The sequence below is a fragment of the Sturnus vulgaris genome, chromosome 36 (genome assembly GCF_052056855.1).
Source record: "Sturnus vulgaris isolate bStuVul1 chromosome 36, bStuVul1.hap1, whole genome shotgun sequence".
Taxonomy (NCBI): Eukaryota; Metazoa; Chordata; class Aves; order Passeriformes; family Sturnidae; genus Sturnus; species Sturnus vulgaris.
Window position 1 is genome coordinate 396,350 of NC_142278.1, and position 24,149 is coordinate 420,498.

The 24,149-nt window shown below is 56.7% G+C and overlaps 2 protein-coding genes across 3 annotated transcripts in view; both read right to left on the reverse strand.

Annotated features, from left to right (window-relative positions):
• Window positions 1-324: 324 nt before the first annotated feature.
• GPS2 (G protein pathway suppressor 2) lies at window positions 325-6,294 on the reverse strand. Of its 2 annotated transcripts, XM_088155289.1 has the most exons (6): window positions 6,106-6,294; window positions 5,161-5,271; window positions 3,377-3,490; window positions 1,779-1,855; window positions 960-1,037; window positions 325-513 (listed from the first exon to the last, which is right to left on the reverse strand). In XM_088155289.1, exons 1-4 carry the CDS (start codon window positions 6,197-6,199, stop codon window positions 1,848-1,850), a joined length of 327 nt encoding a protein of 108 aa, XP_088011415.1. In that variant the 5' UTR covers window positions 6,200-6,294; the 3' UTR covers window positions 325-513; window positions 960-1,037; window positions 1,779-1,847. The 2 variants fall into 2 exon arrangements, with proteins under 2 accessions (XP_088011415.1, XP_088011416.1); XM_088155290.1 differs by lacking the exons at window positions 325-513; window positions 960-1,037 and adding an exon at window positions 1,202-1,215.
• A 2,470-nt stretch (window positions 6,295-8,764) lies between these two features.
• NEURL4 (neuralized E3 ubiquitin protein ligase 4) overlaps window positions 8,765-24,149 on the reverse strand; it is a 34,116-nt gene continuing 18,731 nt past the window's right edge. Inside the window, 20 exon segments of the mRNA XM_088155235.1 lie at window positions 8,765-9,038; window positions 9,314-9,444; window positions 9,446-9,465; window positions 10,274-10,386; window positions 10,962-11,085; window positions 11,976-12,018; window positions 12,020-12,075; window positions 13,169-13,262; window positions 14,361-14,459; window positions 14,462-14,542; window positions 16,219-16,305; window positions 16,307-16,395; window positions 17,113-17,233; window positions 18,748-18,798; window positions 19,490-19,561; window positions 19,563-19,589; window positions 20,439-20,654; window positions 21,143-21,288; window positions 22,371-22,496; window positions 23,283-23,452. Of these exon segments, the coding sequence (XP_088011361.1) occupies window positions 8,828-9,038; window positions 9,314-9,444; window positions 9,446-9,465; window positions 10,274-10,386; window positions 10,962-11,085; window positions 11,976-12,018; window positions 12,020-12,075; window positions 13,169-13,262; window positions 14,361-14,459; window positions 14,462-14,542; window positions 16,219-16,305; window positions 16,307-16,395; window positions 17,113-17,233; window positions 18,748-18,798; window positions 19,490-19,561; window positions 19,563-19,589; window positions 20,439-20,654; window positions 21,143-21,288; window positions 22,371-22,496; window positions 23,283-23,452 (2,077 nt within the window). The 3' untranslated portion in view covers window positions 8,765-8,827.

Consider the following 24,149-nt stretch of genomic DNA (forward strand, 5'->3'; position numbering starts at 1 on the left):
TGTCCCTCCCAGTCCCTCCCAGTCTCTCCCAATCCCCTCCCATCCCCTCCCAGTCCCCCCCAGTCCCTCCCAATCCCCTCCCAATCCCCTCCCAATCCCCTCCAGTCTCTCCCAGTCCCCCCCAGTCCCTCCCAGTCTCTCCCAATCCCCTCCCAGTCCCTCCCAGTCCCCTCCCAGTCCCTCCCAGTCCCCCCCAGTCCCCTCCCAGTCCCTCCAGTCCCTCCCAGTCCCCTCCCAGTCCCCCCCAGTCCCTCCAGTCCCTCCCAGTCTCTCCAGTCCCCCCCAGTCTCTCCCCAGTCCCCTCCCAGTCTCTCCCAGTATCCCCAGTTGCTCACCCCGCAGCTGTTGGGCTCCTCCGTACGCCGGGGGGGGCTGGGCGGGGGGGAAGGGTGGGGGAGGGGCCGGGCTTTGCCCCACCCCGAAGGGGGCGGGGCCGGGCCCCCCCTGAGCCCCCCCGAAAGCTCCGGGGTCTCCCCCGGCCCCGAAGGGGGGCTGGGCCCCAAAATGGCGCGGCTGGAAAAGGGGGGAGGGGTCAGGGGGTGGGGAGGGGTCAGGGAGTGGGGGAGGGGTCAGAGAATGGGGGAGGGGTCAGAGAATGGGGGAGGGGTCAGAGAATGGGGGAGGGGTCAGAGAGTGGGGGAGGGGTCAGAGAGTGGGGGAGGGGTCAGAGTGGGGGGAGGGGTCCCTGAGATTGGGGGAGGGGTCTCAGGGATTTTGGAGAGGGGGGGGCGGGGTCATAAAATGGGGAGGGGTCCCCAAAATTCGGGATCTCGAGAGATTTGGGAGAGGACCCCAAAAAATTTCTCCTCCCCCAAACCCCGAATTTGGGCCCCCCCCAAATTCCACAGGGACCCTCCCCCCACTCCCCATCCCCTTGGGGACCCCCCCAAAATCCCAAAATTCCCCAAAAATCCCCAAAATCCCCCCAAAATCCCCCCAAAATCCCCCCCAAATCTCACGCTGATCACGGGGGGTCCGAACATTTGCTTGGCTCGATCGGCCCCGATGAGCCCCGAGCGAGGCCCCCCCCGGGCTGCCTGTGGGGACCCCAAAATCAGCCAAAATCACCCCAAAAAATCGCCTCAAAATTACCCCAAAATCACCTCAAAAATCAGCCCAAAATCAGCCAAAATCACCCCAAAATTACCCCAAAGTGAGCCCCAAAATCAGCCAAAATCACCCTAAAATGAGCCCAAAACTTCCCCCCCGGGCTGCCTGTGGAGACCCCAAAATCAGCCAAAATCACCCCAAAATATCCCAAAAATCACCCCAAAACAGCCCCAAATAAACCCCAAAATCACCCCAAAATCAGCCCAAAATCACCCCCCAAACCAGCCCAAAGTGAGCCCCAAAATCAGCCAAAGTCACCCCAAAATACCCCAATAATCACCCCAAAACCAGCCCCAAAATAAACCCCCAAATCACCCCAAAATCACCCAAATCCCCCCCAGTTCCTCCCCCAAAACTCCCCCAAATCCCCCAGGACCCCCCAGATCCCCCCAGGACCCCCCAAATCCCCCCAGGACTCTCTCAGGACTCCCCAAATTTCCCCCAAAATCCCCCAAATTCCCCCCAAATCCTCCAAAACTTCCCCACATCCTCCCAAAACTTCCCCAAATCCTTCCCAGGACCCCCCAGGTCCCCCCAGATCCCTCTCAGACCCCCAAATCCTCCCAGGACCCCCCAAATCTCTCTCAGGACCCCCCAAATCTCTCTCAGGATCCCCCAAATCCCCCCAAAATCCCCCAAATCCCCCCCAGGCCCCCCCAGCCCCTCACCTGTCATGCCCAGCAGGTGAGCCCCGGGCACCCCCAAACTCTGGGGGTACGCGGCCGTGGTCAGCGTGGTCAGGTCACTGCAGGGAACGGGGCCAGGACCCCCAAAAATCACCAAAAATCACCCCAAAATCACCAAAAATACCCAAAAATCCCCCCCAAATCATCCCAGAATCACCCCAAAATCATCAAAAATCACCAAAAATCCCCCCCAAATCATCCCAGAATCACCCCAAAATCACCAAAAATCACCCCCAAATCATCAAAAATCATCCCAAAATCATCAAAAATACCCCAAAAATCACCAAAAATCACCAAAAATCATCCCAAAGTCCATCAAAATCACCCCAAAAATCACCAAAAATACCCCAAAATCACAAAAAATCACCAAAAATATCCCAAAATCATCCCCAAACACCCCAAAATCACCAAAAATACCCCCAAAATCATCAAAAATCATCCCAAAATCATCAAAAATACCCCAAAAATCACCAAAAATCACCAAAAATCATCCCAAAGTCATCAAAAATACCCCAAAATCATCCCAAAATCATCAAAAATCACCCCAAAAATCACCAAAAATACCCCCAAATCACCAAAAATCTCCCAAAATCATCAAAAATACCCCAAAATCATCAAAATCACCTCAAAAATCACCAAAAATACCCCAAAATCACAAAAAATCACCAAAAATACCCCAAAATCATAAAAAAATCACCAAAAATCACCCCAAAATCATCACAAATACCCCAAAATCACAAAAAATCACCAAAAAATCACCCCAAAATCATCAAAAATCACCCCAAAGTCATCAAAACACCCCAAAAAATCACCCCAAAACAACCCAAAATCACCAAAAATGCACAAATCACCCAAAATCACTGAAAAATATCCCAAAATCAACCCAAAATCCCCCAAAATAAAAAAAATACCCCGAAAAATCCCCCCAAAAGTCCCCCAAAAATCCTAAAATAGCCCAAAAAAATCCCCAAAATCCCGAAAAATCCCCAAATAATCCTCAAAAAATCCCAAAAAATCCCAAATAATAATAATAAAAAAAATCCTCCCAACCCCCCCCCCCAAAATTCCCTAAAATCCAAAAAAATCCCCCCAAAATCCTAAAAAAGTCCTGAAAAATGCCCCCAAAAATCCTAAAAAAATCCCAAAAAGTCCCGAAAAATAAAAAAATCCTACCAAAACCCCTAAAAATCCCCCAAAATACCAAAAAAAATCCCCAAAAAAACCCGAAAAATCCGCAAAAAAATTCCCAAAAAATAAAAATAATCCCTAAAAATCCCTTTAAAATCCCTAAAAAATCCTAAAAAAATCCCCAAAAAATCTCAAAAAATCTCAAAAAATCCCCAAAAAATCCCCAAAAATTCCAAAAAGACCCAAAAAATCCCAAAAAAAATCCAAAAAATCCCCCAAAAATCCCTAAAAAATCCTAAAAAAAATCCCCAAAAAATCCCCCAAAAAAATCCCCAAAAAATTCTAAAAAAATCCCAAAAAAATCCCAAAAAAATCCCCAAAATCCCCAAAATTTCCCCAAATCCCCCAAATTTGCCCAAAATCCCCCAAATTTTCCCCCAGGATTTCCCCACCTCTGCTCCTTGCGGCGCCGTTTCTCCTCCTCGTGCAGAACCTTCTTGAGCTGCAGGAAGAGCTGGTGCTTCTCCTCCTGCAGGGCCCCCAGGCTTCTCCTGCAGCTTCAGCAGCTGAATTGGGGTGAAAAAATGGGAATTTGGGAAAAAAAAATGGGAGTTTTGGGGAGAAAATGGGGATTTTTGGTGAAAAAACGGCGAAAAAATGGCGATTTTTGGTGGAAAAATGGGATTTTTAGGGGGAAAAATGGGATTTTTTTAAAGGTTTTTTGGGGTTTCTCCTCTTGCAGGTTCAGGAGATGAATTGGGGTGAAAAATCGGGAATTTGGGAAAAAAATTGGGAATTTTGGGGGGAAAAATGGGGATTTTTGGTGAAAAAATGGTGATTTTTGGTCAAAATATGGCGATTTTTTGGGGAAAAATGGGATTTTTTTAAAGGGTTTTTGGGGGTTTCTTCTCCTGCAGCTTCAGGAGATGAATTGGGGTGAAAAATCGGGATTTTGGGAACAAAAAAATGGGAGTTTTGGGGGGAAAAATGTGGAATTTTGGGGAAAAAACGGCGAAAAAATGGTGATTTTTGGTCAAAATATGGTGATTTTTTGGGGGAAAAATGGGATTTTTTTAAGGGTTTTTGGGGGTTTCTCCTCCTGCAGGTTCAGCAGCGGAATTGGGGAGAAAAATCGGGATTTTGGGAAAAAAATTGGGAATTTTGGGGAAAAATGGGGATTTTTGGTGAAAAAATGGTGATTTTTGGTCAAAATATGGCGATTTTTTGGGGGAAAATGGATTTTTAAAGGGTTTTTGGGGGTTTTCTTCTCCTGCAGGTTCAGGAGATGAATTGGGGTGAAAAATCGGGATTTTGGGAACAAAAAAATGGGAGTTTTGGGGGGAAAAATGTGGAATTTTGGGGAAAAAAACGGCGAAAAAATGGTGATTTTTGGTCAAAATATGGTGATTTTTTGGGGGAAAAATGGGATTTTTTTAAAGGTTTTTGGGGGTTTCTCCTCCTGCAGCTTCAGCAGCGGAATTGGGGAGAAAAATCGGGATTTTGGGAAAAAAATTGGGAATTTTGGGGGGAAAAATGGGGATTTTTGGTGAAAAAATGGTGATTTTTGGTGGAAAAATGGGATTTTTTGAGGGAATTTTTTTTTTTAAATTTTGGGTGAATTTTTGGGGCAATTTTTGGGGGGTTTGAGGTGAATTTTTGAGGGAATTTTTTGAGATTTGGGGGGGAATTCTTAGAGGGATTTTTTTGGGATTTTGGTGCGAATTTTCAGGTGATTTTTTGGGTCGATCTGGGTGAATTTTGGGGTGAATTTTGGGTGGATTTTTGGGGATTTTTGGCAAATTTTTGGGACGATTTTTTGGGGATTTTGGGCCAATTTTCAGGGGATTTTTTGGGGTGATCTGGGCGAATTTTTGGGTGAATTTTTCCGGATTTTAGGTGAATTTTTGGGGATTTTTGGGGGGATTTTGGGTGAAGTTTTGTGACAATTTTTTGGATTTTGGGTGAATTTTTCTGACGATTTTTTTTAAACTTTGGGTGAATTTTCAGGGGATTTTTTTGGGGTGATCTGGGTGAATTTTTGGGTGGATTTTTGGGTGGATTTTTCTGGATTTTTGGGGGGATTTTGGGTGTGAATTTTTTGTGACGATTTTTCCGGATTTTGAGCGAATTTTGGGGCGATCGGGGCGAATTTTTGAGTGAATTTTTGGGGATTTTGGGTGAATTTTTTTTTGATTTTTGGGTGAATTTTGGGGGATTTTTTGGGCTCTTTCCCCACCTGCTCCCGGGTCTCCCTCCAGGGACATTCTCTCCTCCAGCTCCTTGCGCCGGCGCCGCTCCTGCTCCTCCCGAACCTTCTGCTCCATCATCTTGTCAACCTCCTCTTCCTCTGCGCACAGGGGGTCACCAGGGGTCACTCAGGGGTCACTCAGGGTCATTGGGGTCACCAGGGGTCACTCAGGGTCATCGGGGTCACTCAGGGGTCACTCAGGGTCACCAGGGGTCACTCAGGGGTCACTCAGGGGTCACTCAGGGTCATTGGGGTCACCAGGGGTCACTCAGGGTCTCTCAGGGGTCACCAGGGGTCACTCAGGGTCATCGGGGTCACTCAGGGGTCACTCAGGGTCACTCATTGGTCACTTAGGGTCACTGTGGTCACACAGGGGTCACTCAGGGGTCACCAGGGGTCACTCAGAGGTCACTCAGGGTCTCTCAGAAGTCACTGGGGGTCACCCAGGGTCACTCAGGGTCACCAAGGGTCACTCAGGGTCACCAGGGGTCACTCAGGGTCACTCAGGGGTCACCTGGGGTTTGGGGGTCCCACAGCGCCGCCCTGACCCCACCCCCTCCCCGATGGGGGGGCGTGGCCCGTTGCTATGGAAACAGCATGGGGTACGGAGGCGGGGGCCTGTTGCCATGGGAACGACGCCAGGGGCGGGAAACGTCACTATGGAGACCCCGAAAAGGGGCGGGGCCCTGTTGCCATGTCAACCGCGCCGGGGGCGGGGCCTCGCTTTCAAAAACGGCGCCAAACGCTGCCCTGTTACCATGGCAACGCTGAGGGGGGGGGGGGGCGGGGCGTGTTGCTATGGAGACCCCGGGGGTGGCTCGCGTTGCTATGGAAACCCAGCGACAGCGGCGGGCGCGGCCTCGTCCCCTCACGGTCCCCTCAGGGCCCCCCTCGGGCCTCCCCCGCCCCTCCCGGTGCCGTCCCCGGGCTCACCCTGCCGCTTGCGCTCCCGCTCCACCATGACGTGGCGGTGCAAGGCCCGCGCCATGGCCGAGCTGAGCTTCGGCCTCTCCAGCAGCGCCGGCATCGTGTGAGGGCAGCGGCAACGAGCGGGGCCGGCGGGGAACGAGCGGGGCCGGGCCGGGCCAGGCCGAGCTTCCGCTTCCGGGCCGGCGGGAAACGCTCCCCTCAGGGCGGGGCCACGCCCACCCAGCGGGAACGAGGCTAAACCACACCCACAGAGCGGAAACGAGGCTAAACCACGCCCATATAAACGGGAACGAGCTGAACCACGCCACAGAGCGGAAACGAGGCTAAACCACGCCCATTGTGCGAAAACGAGGCTAAACCACGCCCCAAATGCTCCTGGAAGTGAAGCCACGCCCGCTCTAGCGGAAACGAGGCTAAACCACGCCCTAATTGCCATATAAGGAAGAACCACGCGCCCTTAGGCAAAAGCGGTGCAAAACCACGCCCCAAATCCCATATAAGGACAAAACCACGCCCCTTTTGGGTGAAACGAGGCTGAGCCACGCCCGAACTGCCATATAAGGATAATCCACGCCCACCAGAGTGAAAATGTTGCAAAACCACGCCCAAATTCCCTAATAAGGCTAGGCCACGCCCACATTGCCATAGAAGGAAAAGCCACACCCTTTGGGTGCGGCTTCCTCAGGCCCCTCCCCCACCCCATGACCCCCCCCCCCCAATTTTTCACCCCCTCCCCAAATTTCCCGCCCCTCCCCCACAGAGCACGCAGAGATTTTTATTTTTTTTTTTTTTTTTTCTCACGGTTTTATGGGGGGAGGGGAAAAGGAGGGGGAGGGGCGTAACTTCCCCTCCCCCCCCCCTTGCAGCAGCTTTAAATAAAAATTCATTTTAAAAAAAAAAAAAAAAATCCCAAAAACAGGAAAAAAAAAAAAAAAAAAAAGAACAACAAAAAAATTCCCACCAGAAAACCCCAAAAAAATCCCCTCCCCCCCGCCCCCTCCCCCACCCCCCCGGATTCACATTTGGGGCAATAAATAAAGGGGGGGGGAGGGGCGGGGGGGGGAGGGGCTGTGCAGTGGGGGAGGGGGGGCAAGTGCTGTGACCCCACCCCCCCCCTCAGAAAAAAAAAAAAAAAAAATTGGGGTGAAACCCCCCCAAAAATGAGGTCAAGGACCCCAAAATTGGATTTAACCACCCCCCAAACCCCCCCCAAAATAAAATTTGGACTCCCCCAAATTCATCTCCAAGGTGGGGGAGGGCGGAGCGTCCCAAATTTGGGGTGTGGGGGGAGATTTTGGGGGGTGTCCCCCCCTTTTTTTTTTTTTTTTTTTGGGGGGGGGGGTCCCTTGATTCCCATCTCCTGATTTTTGGGATTTTCCCCCCATTTTTTTTTTTTTTTGGGGGGGGGGGGGGGGAGGTTTTCCCAAATTTTTTGGGAATTCCCCAAATTTCGGGGGGGGTTTCCCCATTTTTGGGAGGGGTCTTTTCCCCGGACCCCCCCCCCCCTTTCCTCATTTTTGGGTCCCCTTTTTTTTGGGGGGAGGCTTCTCATTCCCAAATTTTTGGAGGAATTCCTCCAAATATTTTTTTTTGGGAAGAATTCCCTCATTTTTTTGGGGGGGGAGAAATTCCTCATTTTTTGGAGAAATTCCCTCAAATTTTTTTGAGCAATTCCTCATTTTTTGACGGAGTTCTCCCAAATTTTTTGGAGAAATTTCCCCATTTTTCGGGTTTTGATTTCCCTTTTTTTTTGGGAGCAATTCCTCCACATTTTCTGGAAAAATTTCCTTTTTTTTTTTTTTTTTTTTTTGGGGAGGAATTTCTTCAAAATTTTTGGAGAAATTCCCCCAAACTTTCTGGGGGAATTCCCCCATTTTTCAGAGGAATTTCTGGAGCTTTCCCCCATTTTTTGGAGGAATTTCTGGAAATTTTCCAGAGGGAATTTCTCCCATTTTTTGGAGGAATTTCTGCAGGATTTCCCCCATTTTCCAGAGGAATTTCTGGACGATTTTTTGAAGGAATTTCTATAGAATTTCCCCCATTTTTTGAGGAATTTCTGGACAATTTTCCCCACTTTTTGAAGGAATTTCTGGAAGAATTCCCCCATTTTTCAGAAGAATTTCTGGAAGAATTCCCCCATTTTTCAGAGGAATTTCTGAAAGAACTCCCCAATTTTTTGAAGGAATTCCTGCAGAATTTCCCCCATTTTCCAGAGGAATTCCCCCCATTTTTCAGAGGAATTTCACCCATTTTCTACAGGAATTTCCCCCATTTTTTGAAGGAATTTCTGCAGAATTCCCCCCATTTTCCAGATAAATTTCTGGAAATATTCTCCCATTTTTTGGAGGAATTTCTGGAAGAATTCCCCCATTTTCCAGAGGAATTTCCCCCATTTTCCAGAGGAATTTCTGCAGAATTCCCCCATTTTTTGGAGGAATTTCTGCAGAATTTCTCTCATTTTTCAGAGGAATTTCTGGATGATTTCTCCCATTTTTTGGAGCAATTTCTGCAGAATTTTCCCCATTTTCCAGAGGAATTTCTGCAGAATTTCCCCCCCATTTCCAGAGGAATCCCCCCCCATTCCCACAGAAATTCCTACACCACCCCCCCCAATTTTTGGGACGCCCATCCCCCCCATTTTTTCCAGAACTTTCCCTCCTCATTTTTGGGCCACCCCTGGAGGTTTTTTTTTGTTTTTTTTTTGTTTTTTTGGGGAGGGGTCTCCTCAGTCCACCCTGACCAGCAGCCCGGCCAGCACGGTGGCCCCGGGCTCCTTGGTGACCCACTCGAGCTGGGTGGGGTCCAGCCCCTGGGGGGGGTCCAGCCCTTGGGGGGGGCTCAGAGAGGGGGGCCCGGCCCGGAAGGAGCCAGGACGGACCCAAACCTCAAAGGCCACCTGAGCCCCCCGGGGCCGCGGCCAGCCCGGCTCCCGGAACCTGGGGAGGGAAAACAAAGGGTTAAATATCCCAAAATATCCCAAAATATCCTAAAATATCCCAAAATTCACCCCCCAAAAATCCCCTAGGGAGCCCCTCCCCCTCTCTTGAAGCCCCTCCCCCTTTTCCTTTAGCCCCTCCCCCATTCCTGTAGCCCCTCCCCCATTCCAGTGACCCCTCCCCCCATTCCTGTGCCCCCCCCCCACTCCTTTAGAGCCCCTCCCCCCACTCCAGTGACCCCTCCCCCCACCCCCGGAGCCCCCTCCCCCACTCACGTGACCCGGCTGGCGAACACCTCCAGGGCTGCGTAGCCCAAGGCCGGGGACAGCACGAGGGGGGGCGGGGCCGGGGGGGCGGGGCCCGGAGCCGGGGGGGGAGGGGCCGGGGGGCTCGGGCCGGCAGGGGGCGCTGAGCAGCGACCACGGGCCTGGGGGAGGGGCCAAAATTTGGGGGGGAGGGGCCAAAATTGTGGGGGGGGGAGGGGTGGGGATGGGGGGGGGAGGGGTGGGGATGGGGGGGTTCCTCTCCCACGTTTTTGGGAATTCCCCTCCCTCATTCCTGGGGTTCCCCCCTCAACCATTTTCGGGCTCCCCCTCCCCAATTTCAGGGTCCCTCTCCCCATTTTTGGGGTCCCCATCCCCATCTTGGGGTCCCCCTCCCCAATTTCAGTGTCCCCCTCCCTATTTTCGGGGTCGCCCTCCCCATTTTTGGGCTCCCCCTGCCCCATTTCTGGGGTTCCCCCTCCCCAATTTCAGGGTCCCTCTCCCCAATTTCGGGACTCCCCCTCCCCAATTTCAGGGTCCCCCTCCCCATTTTCGGGGTCCCTCTCCCCAATTTCAGGGCTCCCCCTCCCCAATTTCAGGGCTCCCCCTCCCCAATTTCGGGCTCCCCCTCCCCATTTTCGGGGCTCCCCCTCCCCATTTTGGGGCTCCCCCTCCCCAATTTCAGGGCTCCCCCTCCCCAATTTCGGGCTCCCCCTCCCCATTTTCGGGGCTCCCCCCTCCCCATTTTGGGGCTCCCCCTCCCCAATTTCGGGCTCCCCCCTCCCCATTTTGGGGGTCCCTGTGCCAAGTCTCGGGGTCTTCTTTCCATTTTTGGGGCTCCCCCTCCCCATTTTGGGGATCCCCCTCCCATTTTCGGGGTCCCCCTCCCCAATTTCGGGCTCCCCCCTCCCCATTTTGGGGATCCCCCTCCCCATTTTTGGTGTCCCCCCTCCCCAATTTCGGGGTCCCCACCTGGCACGAGCTCCCCACGGTCGAGGCTCCTCCTGACGGCGCCGGCGCTGGTCCCGTGATAGGCCCGGGCCACTTCTGCCACCCCCCCCCCCCCTTCGGGCCGGGGCTTCGGCCTGGGGGGGACCCCAAAAATCAACCCGGGGGGTGGGACACCCCAAAATCATCAAAACACCCCCCAAATCGTCAAAAATTCCCCCCAAAATCACCAAAAATTCCCCCCAAAATCCGCTAAAAATCAACAAAAACCAACCCCAAAAGCCCCAACCCCCCCCCCCAGTTCTTCCAGGACACCCCAAATCCCCCAAACCCCTCCAGGACCCCCCCAAATTTACCCAGGATCCCCCCCAGAACTCCCTTTAAACCCCCCCAAAATCCCCTCGGGACCCCCCAAAGTCCCCTAAGGACCCCCCCAGATGCCCTCAGGACCCCCCCCCAGCCCCCCCCCAACTCTTCCAGGACCCCCCAAAATCCCCTCAGGACCCCCCCCAGCCCCCTCCAAACCTTTCCAGGACCCCCCAAATACCCACAGGACCCCCCAAAATCCCCTCCAGGACCCCTCCCCAACCCCCCCAAACCCTTCCAGGACCCCCCAAAATCCCCTCGGGACCCCTCCCCAACCCCCCCAAACCCTTCCAGGACCCCCCAAAATCCCCTCAGGACCCCCCCCGCCCCCCCCCCAATCCGATACCTGAGGCTGAAGCGGCACCAGCCCAGGGGCAGGGGGGGTCCCGGGGGTCTCGGGGGTCGCCCCCCCCCTCTCGCAGCCCTCGCAGAAGCAGCGCTGCGGCGCGGCTCGGGGGCAAAGTACTCGTCTGGGGGGGGGGACCCCCAAAATATCGGGTTAGGGACCCCAAAAATGGGATCGGGGACACCAAAAATGGATCAGGGACCCCAAAAATGGGTCAGAGATCCCAAAAATCGGGTCAGGGACCCCAAAAATGGGGTTAGGGGTCCGAAAAATGGGGTCAGGGACACCAAAAATGGATCGGGGACCCCAAAAATGGGGCTGGGAACCCCAAAAATGGGATCGGGGACCCCAAAAATGGGGCTAGGGACCCCAAAAATGGATTGGGGACCCCAAAAATGGGGTCAGGGACACCAAAAATGGGATCGGGGACCCCAAAAATGGGGCTGGGAACCCCAAAAATGGGATCGGGGACCCCAAAAATGGGGCTAGGGACCCCAAAAATGGGATTGGGGACCCCAAAAATGGGGTCAGGGACACCAAAAATGGGGTGAGGGACCCCAAAAACACCGAAAAGAACCCCCCAGGACCCACCCCAACACCCCCCAAGGACCCCAAATTGCCCCCAAAACCACCCTAAAAAATGACCCCAAAACCCCCCAAACCGACCCCAAAACCCCCAAATTGACCCCAAACCCCCCAAAATTGACCCCAAACCCCCCCAAAATTGACCCCAAGCTTCCCAAAATTGACCCCAAGCCCCCCAAAATTGACCCCAAGCCCCCCAAATTCCCTGAGGCCCCCAAAATTGGACCCCAAACCTCCCAAAATTGACCCCGAAACCCCCAAAATTGACCCCAAATCCCCCAAAATCGACCCCAAACCCCCCCAAATCGATCCCGAAACCCCCCAGAACTGACCTCAAACCCCCCAAAATTGACCCAAAAACCTCCCAAAACTGACCCCAAGCCCCCCAAATTCCCCGAGCCCCCCACATCCCGAGCCCCCCAGGCTCACCCGGCAGCAGCAGCAGGTCCTTGAAGCGCGCACACAGAGCCCTGGTAGGGGCAGGGCTGGGGGGGGCGCGGGGGACCCCAACAAAGGCTCTCCTTCACCCCTGGGGGGGCACAGAGGGGGGCTCAGAGACCACCCAGGACCCCCCCCCCAAAAAAATCCGGGGATCCCTAAACCCCCCCCCAAAAAAAATTCGGATCTTCCAGGACCTTCCCGAGCCGGAAAAATCCGATTTTTTTCCCTCTCGACCCCCCCCCCCACCCAAAATTTGGGGGGCTGGGGTGGTCGCAGTGCCCGGAATTTGGGGGTCGCTGCCCCTCCCCCTGAAATTTGGGGGTCCCTCCTCCCCCTCTGCACAAAAATTTGGGGAATTCTCCAAACCCCGAACCCCCCAAAATTTGGGGATTTCAGCCCAAAATTCCCACAAGGGAAAAAGGAGCAAACCGAGCCCAGAGCGATTTGGGGGGGTCCCAGGGTTGGGTTTTTGGGGTCCCCCTGGATTTGGGGGCTCTCTAGGGGGGGGGGCCCAGGTGGGATTTTTGGGATCCCCGATTTTTGGGGGTCCCAAATTCCCGGGATTTTTGGATTTTGGGATTCCCTGGCCGGATCTCCACGGGGTTTTTTGGGGGGTCTCTGATTTTTTGGGGTGTCCCCCCCCCCCCCCTCAAGTCAGACCTGGGTGTTCCTGAGTGAACCCCCAAATTTCGGAACCCCAGCCCCTCCCAACCCCCCCCATTTTTGGGTCCCCTCTCCCCCAATTTTCGGGGGTTCCCCCCCAATTTTTGGGATTATTCCCCCCCCCTATTTTTGGGTTCCCCCCATTTTTCAGCCCCCCCCCCCCCCCCCCCCCCCCATTTTTGGCCCCTCTCCAATTTTCGGGGTTTCCCCCCAATTTTCGGGGTTCTCCTCCCAATTTTTAGGGTTTCCCGAAAATTTTTAGGGTTGTCTCCCCCAATTTTCAGGGGTTTCCCCCCAATTTTCGGGGTTCTCCTCCCAATTTTTGGGGTTTCCCCACAATTTTTGGGGTTCTCCCCCCGATTTTCGGAATTCTCCCCCCAATTTTCGGGGACCTCCCCCCAATTTTCGGGATTTCCCCCCAATTTTTGGGGTTCTCTCCCTAATTTTCGGTGTTTCCCCCCCCCCCCCCCTATTTTCTGGGTCGCCCCCCGCCCCATTTTCGGGGTCCCCCCCCTCACCATCCACCACGTCAGCTTTCTCCACGTCCCCCCGGCTCCGGGGGTCCCCGCTGGGGGAGCCCCCCCCGGCCGGGCCCTCGGCCACGATCGTCACCTGGGGGAGGGCACCGAGATTTGGGGGGGCTCAGCCCAGTTTGGGGTCCCCCAATCCCAGTTGGGGGTCCTCAACCGCGTTTTGGGGGTCCCCAATCCCATTTTGGGGGTCCTCAACCCCATTTTGGGGTCCCCAATCCCAGTTTGGGGATCCCCAACCCCATTTTGGGGTCCCCAATCCCAGTTTGGGGATCCCAACCCCGTTTTGGGGGTCCCCAATCCCAGTTTGGGGGTCCTCAAACCGCGTTTTGGGGGTCCCCAATCCCATTTTGGGGGTCCCCAATCCCAGTTTGGGGGTCCCCAACCTCATTTTGGGGGGTCCCAATTCCGGTTTAGGGGGTCCCCAATCCCATTTGGGGGTCCCCAATCCCATTCTGGGGGTCCCCAATCCCATTTTGGGGGTCCCCAATCCCAGTTTGGGGGTCCCCAACCCCGTTTTGGGGGGTCCCCAATCCCGTTTTGGGGTCCCCAATCCCATTTTGGGGATTCCCCAAACCCTTTTTGGGGGTTCCTGACACTTTTTTGGGGGGTCCCAGGAATTTTTGGGGCTCCCTGTGACTTTTTGGGGGGCTCTAAAAGGGGATCCCAAATCCTTTTTTTGGGGTTTCTGAAAATTTGGGGGGAGGTCCCAGACCCATTTTGGGGGGATCCCAAAATCTTTTTAGGGATTCTTGGGAATTTTGGGGGGGGGTCCCAGGGTTGGATTTTTGGGGGTCCCCTGGATTTGGGGGGGGGTCCAGGTGGGGTTTTTTGGGATCCCCGATTTTTGGGGTCCCAAATTCCCAGGATTTTGGGGTTTTTTTGGGGTCCCTGATTCTCGGTTTTTTTGGGGGGTTTTTTTGGGGGTCCCTGATTTCCGGGATTTTTGGGGTCCCCGATTCTCTTTTTTTTGGGGTCCCCGATTTTTGGGGTGCCCCCTCACCTGCTGGCACTGCCCGTAGAGGTGCCCAGGTGTGCCCAGGTGAGTCTGGGGTCATTTCTGAGCCGATTTTTGGGGTTTTTTGGGGTCCCTGATTTCCGGGATTTTTGGGGTCCCTCATTCTCGTTTTTTTGGGGGTTTTTTTTTTGGGGTCCCCGATTTTTGGGGTCCCCCCCTCACCTGCTGGCACTGCCCGTAGAGGTCCAGCAGGACGTAGCAGGGGCTGGGCACCCCCCCGGCCACGGCCCCTTGGTCTCGGCCGTTGATGAAGAGGTGGAGCCGCCCCCCCCCCCGTCCACCAGGAGCCCCAGGATGGTCCCGGCCGGGAGCAGCTCCAGGCTCGGCCCGGGGAGATCCCGGATCTGGGGGGACAAAATTGGGGGGGTCTGGGGTGAAATTTGGGGGGTCTGGGGGGGTTCAGGATGGTCCCGGCCGGGAGCAGCTCCAGGCTCGGCCCGGGCAGATCCCGGATCTGGGGGGGGACAAAAATGGGGGGTTGGGGTGAAATTTGGGGGGTCTGGGGGGGATTTTGGGGGGTTTTGAAGTGGTTTTGGGGGGGTTTTGGGGGGTCCCAGCCCCCAGGATGGTCCCCGGCCGGGAGCAGCTCCAGGCTCGGCCCGGGCAGATCCCGGATCTGGGGGGACAAAATGACAAAATTGGGGGGTCAGGGTCAAAATTTGAGGGTCAGGGGTGAAATTTGGGGTCTAGGGGGGATTTGGGGGGTTCTGGGGGGGTTTTGGGGGGGTCCCAGTCCCAGGACAGGGAGCAGGTCCAGGCTCGGACCGGGGAGATCCCGGATCTGGGGGGACAAAAATGGGGGGTTGGGGTGAAATTTGGGGGGTCTGGGGGGGATTTGGGGGATTTTGGGGGGGTTTTGGGGGGTCCCAGCCCCAGGACAGGGAGCAGCTCCAGGCTCGGCCCGGGCAGATCCCGGATCTGGGGGGACAAAAATGACAAATTTGGGGGGTCTGGGTGAAATTTGGGGGGTCTGGGGGGGATTTGGGGGATTTTGGGGGGTCCCAGTCCCAGGACAGGGAGCAGGTCCAGGCTCGGACCGGGGAGATCCCGGATCTGGGGGGACAAAATTGGGGGGTCAGGGTGAAATTTGGGGGGTCTGGGGTGGAATTTTGGGGTCTGGGGGGGATTTGGGGGGTCTGGGTGAAATTTGGGGAGATTTTGGGGGGTCCCAGCCCCAGGACAGGGAGCAGCTCCAGGCTCGGCCCGGGCAGATCCCGGATCTGGGGGGACAAAAATGACAAAATTGGGGGGGTCTGGGTGAAATTTGGGGGTTTGGGGTGGAATTTGGGGGGTCTGGGGTAGAATTTGGGGGGTCCCAGCCCCAGGATGGTCCCGGCCGGGAGCAGCTCCAGGCTCGGCCTGGGCAGGTCCCGGATCTGGGGGGACAAAACTGGGGGGTCAGGGGTGAAATTTGGGGGGTCTGGGGGGGGATTTTGGGGGAAATTTGGGAGAAATTTGGGGGTTCAGGATCCAGGCCAGGTTTGGGGGGGAAGTTTTTGGGGTTATTTTGGGATATTTTGGGGTATTTGGGGATATTTCGGGATATTTTGGGGTGTTTGGGGATATTTTGGGGTTATTTCAGGGTTATTTTGGAATATTTTGGGATATTTTGGGATGTTTTGGGATATTTTGGGATGTTTTGGGGATATTTTGGGATATTTCGGGATATTTTTGTGGTGATTTTTTTTGATATTTTGAAGAAACTTTGAGGCTCTTTCGGGATATTTTCAGGGTAATTTCGAGGAGATTTTGGGTTATTTTGGGAGATATTTTTACAGTGATTTTTAGGGTATTTTGGGATATTTCTGGGATATTTTGGGGATATTTTGGGGTTATTATGGGATGTTTCCCTCACCTTCCTGGCGTTGTGGAACACGCCTCCTCTGCAGGATCCAGGCCGGGTTGGGGGGATTTTTGGGGATATTTTGGGGATGTTTTGGGATATTTTGGGGATGGTTTTGGGATGTTTTTGGGATGGTTTTGGGGATGTTTTTGGGGTTATTATGGATGTTTCCCTCACCTTCCTGGCGTTGTGGAACACCGCCCTCCTCTGCAGGATCCAGGCCGGCCGTTTGAGGCCGTGGGCGCAGGCGGGGAGGGGGGAGCGCCCGGGGGGGGGCCCCGGTGACCCCCAGGGCCAGGGAGGAGCTCCACTGGGGGTTCAGGGCGTCGATCTGCACCTGTGACGTCACCGGCGACGTCATCAGCCCCCCCCCAGTGACGTCATCAGCGACCCCCAGCATCACACAGAGCCCCCCCCCCCCCCCCCCCCCCCCCAAAATAATCCCGCCCCTCCCCCTCCTCCCCAAATCGGCTCCACGGGGGGTTCAGGGCGTCGAGCTGCACCCTGTGACGTCATCGATGACGTCATCGTTGCCTTGATGTCATCAGCAACCCCCTGTGTTGCTCCTCTATGACATCATCAGCTTCCTGATCTCCCATTGGCCACTCCCCTATGATGTCACTGCTGTTCCAATGACGTGACAGGAATCCCTGATCCCCATTGCCGCTCCTTTTGACATCACAAGTTCTGCAATCTCCCATTGGTTACTCTCCTATGACATCACTGCCATCCCTAATGACATCACAGGAGTCCCTGACCCCCATTGGCTGCTCCTCTATGACATCACCACCACCGCAATGACACCACTGGCTCCCCAATCCTCCACTGATGACGTCACAGGAGCCCCTGATCCCCATTGGCTGCTCCTCTATGACATCACCACCGTGCCCTATGACATCATCACCATCCCAGATGACATCACCAGCTCTCTGATCCCCCATTGGCTGCATTCTATGACATCACCACCGTACCCTATGACGCCACCACCGTGCCCTATGACATCACCACCATCCCTGTGACGTCACCACCCCCCTCCGATGACGTCAGGGGTACCTGGAAGAGGCGCCCCGGGGGGGAGGGGCTGCCCCACGAGCACCAGCCCCTGGTTGTAGCTGGACACCCTGGTGGCCGTGCGGGCCCCGTTGGACAGCAGGATGTTCTTGCCATGGCAGCCCAGGAACGTGGGGGGGCCCTGGGGGGGGAAAAAATGGAAATTTGGGGGTCCCAGAAACAATTTTGGGGGGTTTTGGGGGGGGTTGAAGGGGTTTTGGGGGGGGGTCTCAGTGGGATTTTGGGGAGTTTTGGGGGGGATTTTGAAGGGGTTTTGTTCTTGCCATGGCAACCCAGGAACGTGGGGGGGCCCTGGGGGGAGGAAAAAAATGGAAATTTGGGGGTCCCAGAAAAATTTTGGGAGGTTTTGAAGGGGTTTAGGGGGTCCCAGAGGAATTTTGGGGGGGGTTGAAGGGTTTAGGGGGTTCCCAGGGGGATTTTTGGGGGGGATTTCAAGGGGTTTTGTTCTTGCCATGGCAGCCCAGGAACGTGGGGGGGACCCTGGGGGGGGAAAAAAAGGGAATTTGGGGGGTCCCAGAACAATTTTGGGGGGTTCTGGGGGGGTTTGAAGGGGTTTTGGGGGGGGTCTCAGTGGGATTTTGGGGAGTTTTGGGGGGATTTCAAGGGGTTTTGTTCTTGCCATGGCAGCCCAGGAACGTGGGGGGACCCTGGGGGGGGAAAAAATGGAAATTTGGGGGTCCCAGAAAAATTTTGGGGGGTTCTGGGGGGGTTTTGAAGGGGTTTAGGGGGTCCCCAGTAGAATTTTGGGGGGATTTTGGGGGGATTTAAAGGGGTTTTGTTCTTGCCATGGCAGCCCAGGAACGTGGGGGGGCCCTGGGGGGAGGGAAAAATGGAAATTTGGGGGTCCCAGAACAATTTTGGGGGGTTTTGAAGGGGTTTTGGGGGTCCCAGAGGAATTTTGGGGGGGTTTGAAGGGGTTTTGGGGGGTTCCCCAGGGGGATTTTGGGGGTTCTGAGGGGGTTTGGGGGTGTCTGAGTGGGATTTTGGGGGAAATTTAAAGGGGTTTTGTTCTTTCTGTGTGGGGGGGGCCTGGGGGGGGATTTGGGGAATTTTAGGGGGGGATTTGGGGGGATTTTAAAGGAATTTTGGGGGGATTTTGGGGAAATTATTTGGGGGATTTGGGAAGGGCTGGGAGGAACAAAACCACTGCCCCCATTGAACCACAGCCCCCCAGTCCCTCCCAGTATAAACCAGTGCCCCCCAGTCCCCCCCAATTCCTTCCAGTCCCTCCCAGTCCCCCCAATCCCCTCCCAGTTCCCTCCCAGTATAAACCAGTGCCCCCCAGTCCCCCCCCAATCCCCTCCCAGTCCCCTCCCAGTATAAACCAGTGCCCCCCAGTCCCCCCCAATCCCCTCCCAGTCTAAACCAGTGCCCCCCAGTCCCCCCCAATTCCTCCCAGTCCCTCCCAGATTATCCCAGTCCCCTCCCAGTCCCCCCCCAGTATAAACCAGTGCCCCCCCCAATTCCTCCCAGTTCCCCTCCCAGTCCCGCCCCTCCCCCTCTCACCCAATCTCCGCCCTCCCCGCCGGGGTGGGGGAGGGGCTGGGGGTCGCTGGGGGAGGGGCTGGGGGTGGGGGAGGGGGTGGGGGAGGGGCCGTCGCCGCCCCCCCCGGCCGCCCCTCCCCCCGCGCTGACGATGGACACGGCCGTGACGCGCCCGTACAGGTCCAGGGCCACGAACGCGTTCTGTGACGTCACAGGGGAGGGGGGAGAGTGACGTCAGCGGGCGGGCAGTGACGTCACGGCCCCGCCCCGTAACAGGAAGTCATGGGTGAGAGGGTGGGAGTGACGTCACAGAGAGTGGGGATGGGTTTAACCCCTCCCAGGTGCCCCCAGGTGTGCCCAGGTGCCCCCAGGTGTATCCCAGCTGTGCCCAGGTGCATCTCAGGTGTATCCCAGCTGTGCCCAGGTGCATCTCAGGTGTATCTCAGGTGTGCCCAGGTGTGTGTTTTACCCCCCAGGTGTGCCCAGGTGTATCCCAGGTGTGCCCAGGTGTGTGTTTTACCCCCCAGGTGTATCCCAGGTGTGCCCAGGTGTATCCCAGGTGTGTGTTTTCCCCCCCAGGAGTGCCCAGGTGTATCTCAGGTGTGCCCAGGTGTGTGTTTTACCCCCCCAGGTGCCCCCAGGTGTATCCCAGGTGTGCCCAGGTGTGTGTTTTCCCCCCCAGGTGTGCCCAGGTGTATCCCAGGTGTGCCCAGGTGCATCCCAGGTGTGTGTTTTCCCCCCCAGGTGTGCCCAGGTGTATCCCAGGTGTGCCCAGGTGTATCCCAGGTGTATCCCAGGTGTGTGTTTCACCCCCCAGGTGCCCCCAGGTGTACCCAGGTGTATCCCAGGTGTGCCCAGGTGTATCCCAGGTGTGTTTTCCCCCTGGCTGTACCTTGGCCACGCCGGTGGCCGCAGGTCCCATGTCCTGCCCGTCCACCACCAGGTGCATGGAGTCATCGGCCCCCGCGCCGCACGCCCAGCCTGTTCCCCACCTGAGACACCCAAAATCCCCCAAATTCACCCCAAAATTCACCCCAAAAATCCTAAAATATCCCCCAAATCCATCCCCAGCCTGTTCCCCACCTGAGACACCCAAAATCCCCCAAATTCACCCCAAAAATCCACCCCAAAATCCACCCCAAAAATCCCCCAGAACCATCCCCAGGTGCCTGAGAAAGCCCAAATTTATCCCGAAACTTCTCAACATCTCCCCAGGTGTCCCCAGGTGACCCCAAATCCCCCCCAGGTGATCTGAAATCCCCTGCAGGTCTCCCCAAATCCCCCCCAGGTTTCCCCAGGTGACCCCAAATCCCTCCCAGGTGACCACAAATCCCTCCCATGTGATCCCAAATCCCCCCCCAGGTGACCCCAAATCCCCTCCAGGTGTCCCCAGGTGACCCCAAATGCCCCCCAGGTGACCCCAAATCCCCCCCAGGTGATCTGAAATCCCCTGCAGGTCTCCCCAGGTGACCCCAAATCCCCTCCAGGTGATCCCAAATCCCCTGTAGCTGTCCCCAGGTGACACCAAATCCATGCCAGGTGTCCCCAGGTGACCCCAAATCCCTCCCAGGTGATCCCAAATCCCCCCCAGTGACCCAGATCCCCCCCAGCTGTCCCCAGGTGACCCAAAATCCCCCCCAGTTGACCCCAAATTCCCCCCAGGTGACCCCAAATCTCCTCCAGGTGTCCCCAGGTGACCCTAAATCCCCCCCAGGTGACCCCAAATCCCCCTCAGGTCATCCGAAATCCCCTCCACGTGTCCCCAGGTGACCCCAAATCCCCCCCAGGTGATCCCAGGTGATCCCAGGTGTCCCCAGGTGTCCCCAGGTGAGCGCACTGACCGTCAGTCTGTCCAGGCTGACCCCGTAGTTGTGGCGCACCTGGGCCCCGTTGTGCCGCACCTCGGCCCCGCTCACGGCCCAGGTGGGCGGGGCCGGCAGGTCCAGCAAGGTGGGGGGAAGGGCGGGGGGGCCGGGGGGGCCCTGCCCGGGGGGCAGCGAGGTCAGACCCACCCGGAGAGACCCCGCCCAGCGCTCGTCCAGGGCCTCAATGCGCACCTGGACAGGTGAGACAGGCACAGGTGAGACTGGGACACACCTGGGACAGGTAAGGGACACGCCTGACTCAGCCCCACCCTTACAGACCCCGCCCATTCTCTTAAAGAGACAGCGCCCTATTCCCATGGGGGCGGGGCTTTACCTACCCCTCCCCCAGCTGACCACACCCACTCATGGGCGTGTTCCCTCCACCCCTTTAAGCCACGCCCACACCGGCCACACCCATTCTCTTAAAGGGACAGCGCCTTTTTCTCCCCTCCCAGGTGACCACACCCATTCTCTTAAAGGGACAGCGCCCTTTTCTCCCTCTCAGGTAACCACACCTATTCTCTTAAAGGGACAGCGCCCTTTTTTCCCCCTCAGGTAACCCCACCAATTCTCTTAAAGAAACAGCGCCCTTTTCTCCCTCTCAGGTGACCACCCCCACTCTCTTAAAGGGACAGCGCCCTTTCCTCCCGCCCCTCCCCCATCCCGGTGGCCCCGCCCACCTCGAAGAGCTCTCCTGGCCGCAGGTGGGAGCGGCTGAACACCAGCCCGTGGCAGTAGCCGGCCACGCGGGCGGCCCCCAGGCCCTCGGCCGCCAGCGCCACGTTCTGGCCACAGCGCCCGTGGAAACGCTGGCACGGCCCGGGGGCTGCGGGGACACCGGGGGGAGGGGGACAGGGGTCAGTGGGCGTGGTCAGGGGGGCGTGGTCAGTGGGCGGTGGGTGTGGTCACTGGGTGTGGTCTATCGTTAGTGGGTGTGGTCAGTGGGTGTGGTCAGCGCTCAGTGCATGTGGTCAGTGGGTAGGGGGTGTGGTCAGGGGTGTGGTCAATGGTCGGGGGTTGGTCGGGGGGTGTGGTCAAGGGTCGGGGAGTGTGGTCAGGGGTGTGGTCAGTGGGTGTGGTCAATGGTTATTGGGTCAGTGGGTGTGGTCAGTGGGTGTGGTCAGTTGGTAGTGGGCGTGGTCGGTGGGTGTGGTCAGTGGGTGTAGCCTGTCGGTGGGTGTGGTCAATTGACAGTGGGCGTGGTCAGTGGGTGTGGTCAGAGGTCGGTGTGTGTGGTCAATTGGCCGTGGGCGTGGTCAATGGGTGTGGCCTGTCGGTGGGTGTGGTCAATGGGTAGTGGGTGTGGTCAGTGGGTATGGTCAGTGGGTGTGGCCTGTCGTTGGTGGGTGTGGTCAGTGCTCAGTGGGTGTGGTCAGTGCTCAGTGGGTGTGGTCAATGGGTAGTGGGTGTGGTCAGTGGGTGTGGTCAGGGGTGTGGTCAGTGGCCGTGCCCATGGGGATGGAGTAACAGGAGTGGGAACATGGGGGAGGCACCTCCCAGTGCTCCCAGTACAACCCAGTGTGACCCAGTCCCCTCCCAGTCTATCCCAGTTCATCCCAATCCATCCCAATCCCCTCCCAGTCTCCCCCAGTATATCCCAGTATAAACCAGTCCCCTCCCAAGCCCCTCCCAGTTCCTCCCAGTCTATCCCAGTGCAACCCAATCCCCTCCCAGTCCATCCCAGTCCCACCCAGTATGACCCAGTCCCCTCCCAGTCTCCTCCCAGTCCGCCCCAGTATACCCCAGAATGACCCAATCCCCTCCCAGTCCATCCTAATTGCCTCCCAGGGCTGCCAGTATAACCCAGTATGACCCAGTCCCCTCCCAGTCTCCTCCCAGTCCGCCCCAGTATACCCCAGTATGACCCAGTCCCCTCCCAGTCCCCTCCCAGTTTATCCCAGCACACACCTGGCGAGGGGGGCGGGGCTTTCTCCGGCCCCGCCCCTGGGTTCAGGCTGTTGTCGGCCGGGCCGGTGGCGCCGGTGAGAGACACCTGGACACACTGACCATAGAGGTCCACCACGGCATACACCTCTGGGGACAGCAACACACCTGTGTCACCTCACCTGGATCACCTCACCTGTGTGACCTCAGTGTCACCTGTGTTACCTGGACACACTGACCATAGAGATCCACCACAGCATACACCTCTGGGGACAGCAACACACCTGTGTCACCTCACCCGTGTCACCTGTGTCACCTCACCTGTGTGACCTGTGTGACCTCACCTGTGTCACCTGTGTCACCTGTGTGACCTCACCTGTGTGACCTCACCTGTGTCACCTGTGTCACCTCACCTGTGTCACCTCACCTGTGTGACCTGTGTCACCTCACCTGTGTGACCTCACCTGTGTCACCTCACCTGTGTCACCTCACCTGTGTGACCTGTGTCACCTCACCTGTGTGTCACACCTGGACCCACTGACCATAGAGATCCAGCATTGGCATACACCTCTGGGGACAGCAACACACCTGTGTCACCTCACCTGTGTGACCTGTGTGTCACCTGTGTGACCTCAGTGTCACCTGTGTTACCTGGACACACTGACCATAAAGATCCACCACAGCATACACCTCTGGGGACAGCAATGTCACCTGTGTGACCTCACCTGTGTGACCTGTGTGTCGCCTGTGTGACCTCACCTGTCACGTGTGTGTCACCTGTGTGTGACCTCAGTGTCACCTGTGCTGCCTCAGGGACACCTCAGATCCGCAGTGTCCCACCTGTCCCCTCATCACCCAACAATCCCAATGTCCCCGATCCCCCCCGATGTCCCCAACCCCCCCAGTCCCCCCAGGTGTCCCCAGGTGTGCCCGTACCTGGTGGCAGCCCCGAGCAGGCCACGCCCTGGTCGGTGCCATCGATGAAGTACCTGAGGTCCCCTCCCCCCGTGCGCATCATCCCGATCCTGGCGCCCGTGCCCAGCGCGTCCAGGTCACAGCCATAGTTATTCCTCATGGTGTTCCCGTCCTGCATGATGGCAGTGCCACTGCGGGGACATGGGGACATTGGGGACATCGAGGGGACAGCCCTGATACAGCCATGGGGACATTGGGGACACTGGGACAGGTCACAGCCATAGTTATTCCTCATGGTGTTCCCGTCCTGCATGATGGCAGTGCCACTGCGGGGACACCGTGGGGACATTGGGGACACCATGGGGACATTGGGGACACCCTGGGGACATTGGGGACATCGAGGGGACAGCCCTGACACAACCATGGGGACATTGGGGACACTGGGACAGGTCACAGCCATAGTTATTCCTCATGGTGTTCCCGTCCTGCATGATGGCAGTGCCACTGCGGGGACACCGTGGGGACATTGGGGACATCGAGGGGACAGCCCTGATACAGCCATGGGGACATTGGGGACATTGGGGACACAGCCATGGGGACATTGGGGACACCATGGGGACATTGGGGACACCATGGGGACATTGGGGACATTGGGGACACTGGGACAGGTCACAGCCATAGTTATTCCTCATGGTGTTCCCGTCCTGCATGATGGCAGTGCCACTGCGGGGACACCGTGGGGACATTGGGGACACCATGGGGACATTGGGGACACCATGGGGACATTGGGGACACTGGGACAGGTCACAGCCATAGTTATTCCTCATGGTGTTCCCGTCCTGCATGATGGCAGTGCCACTGCGGGGACACCGTGGGGACATTGGGGAC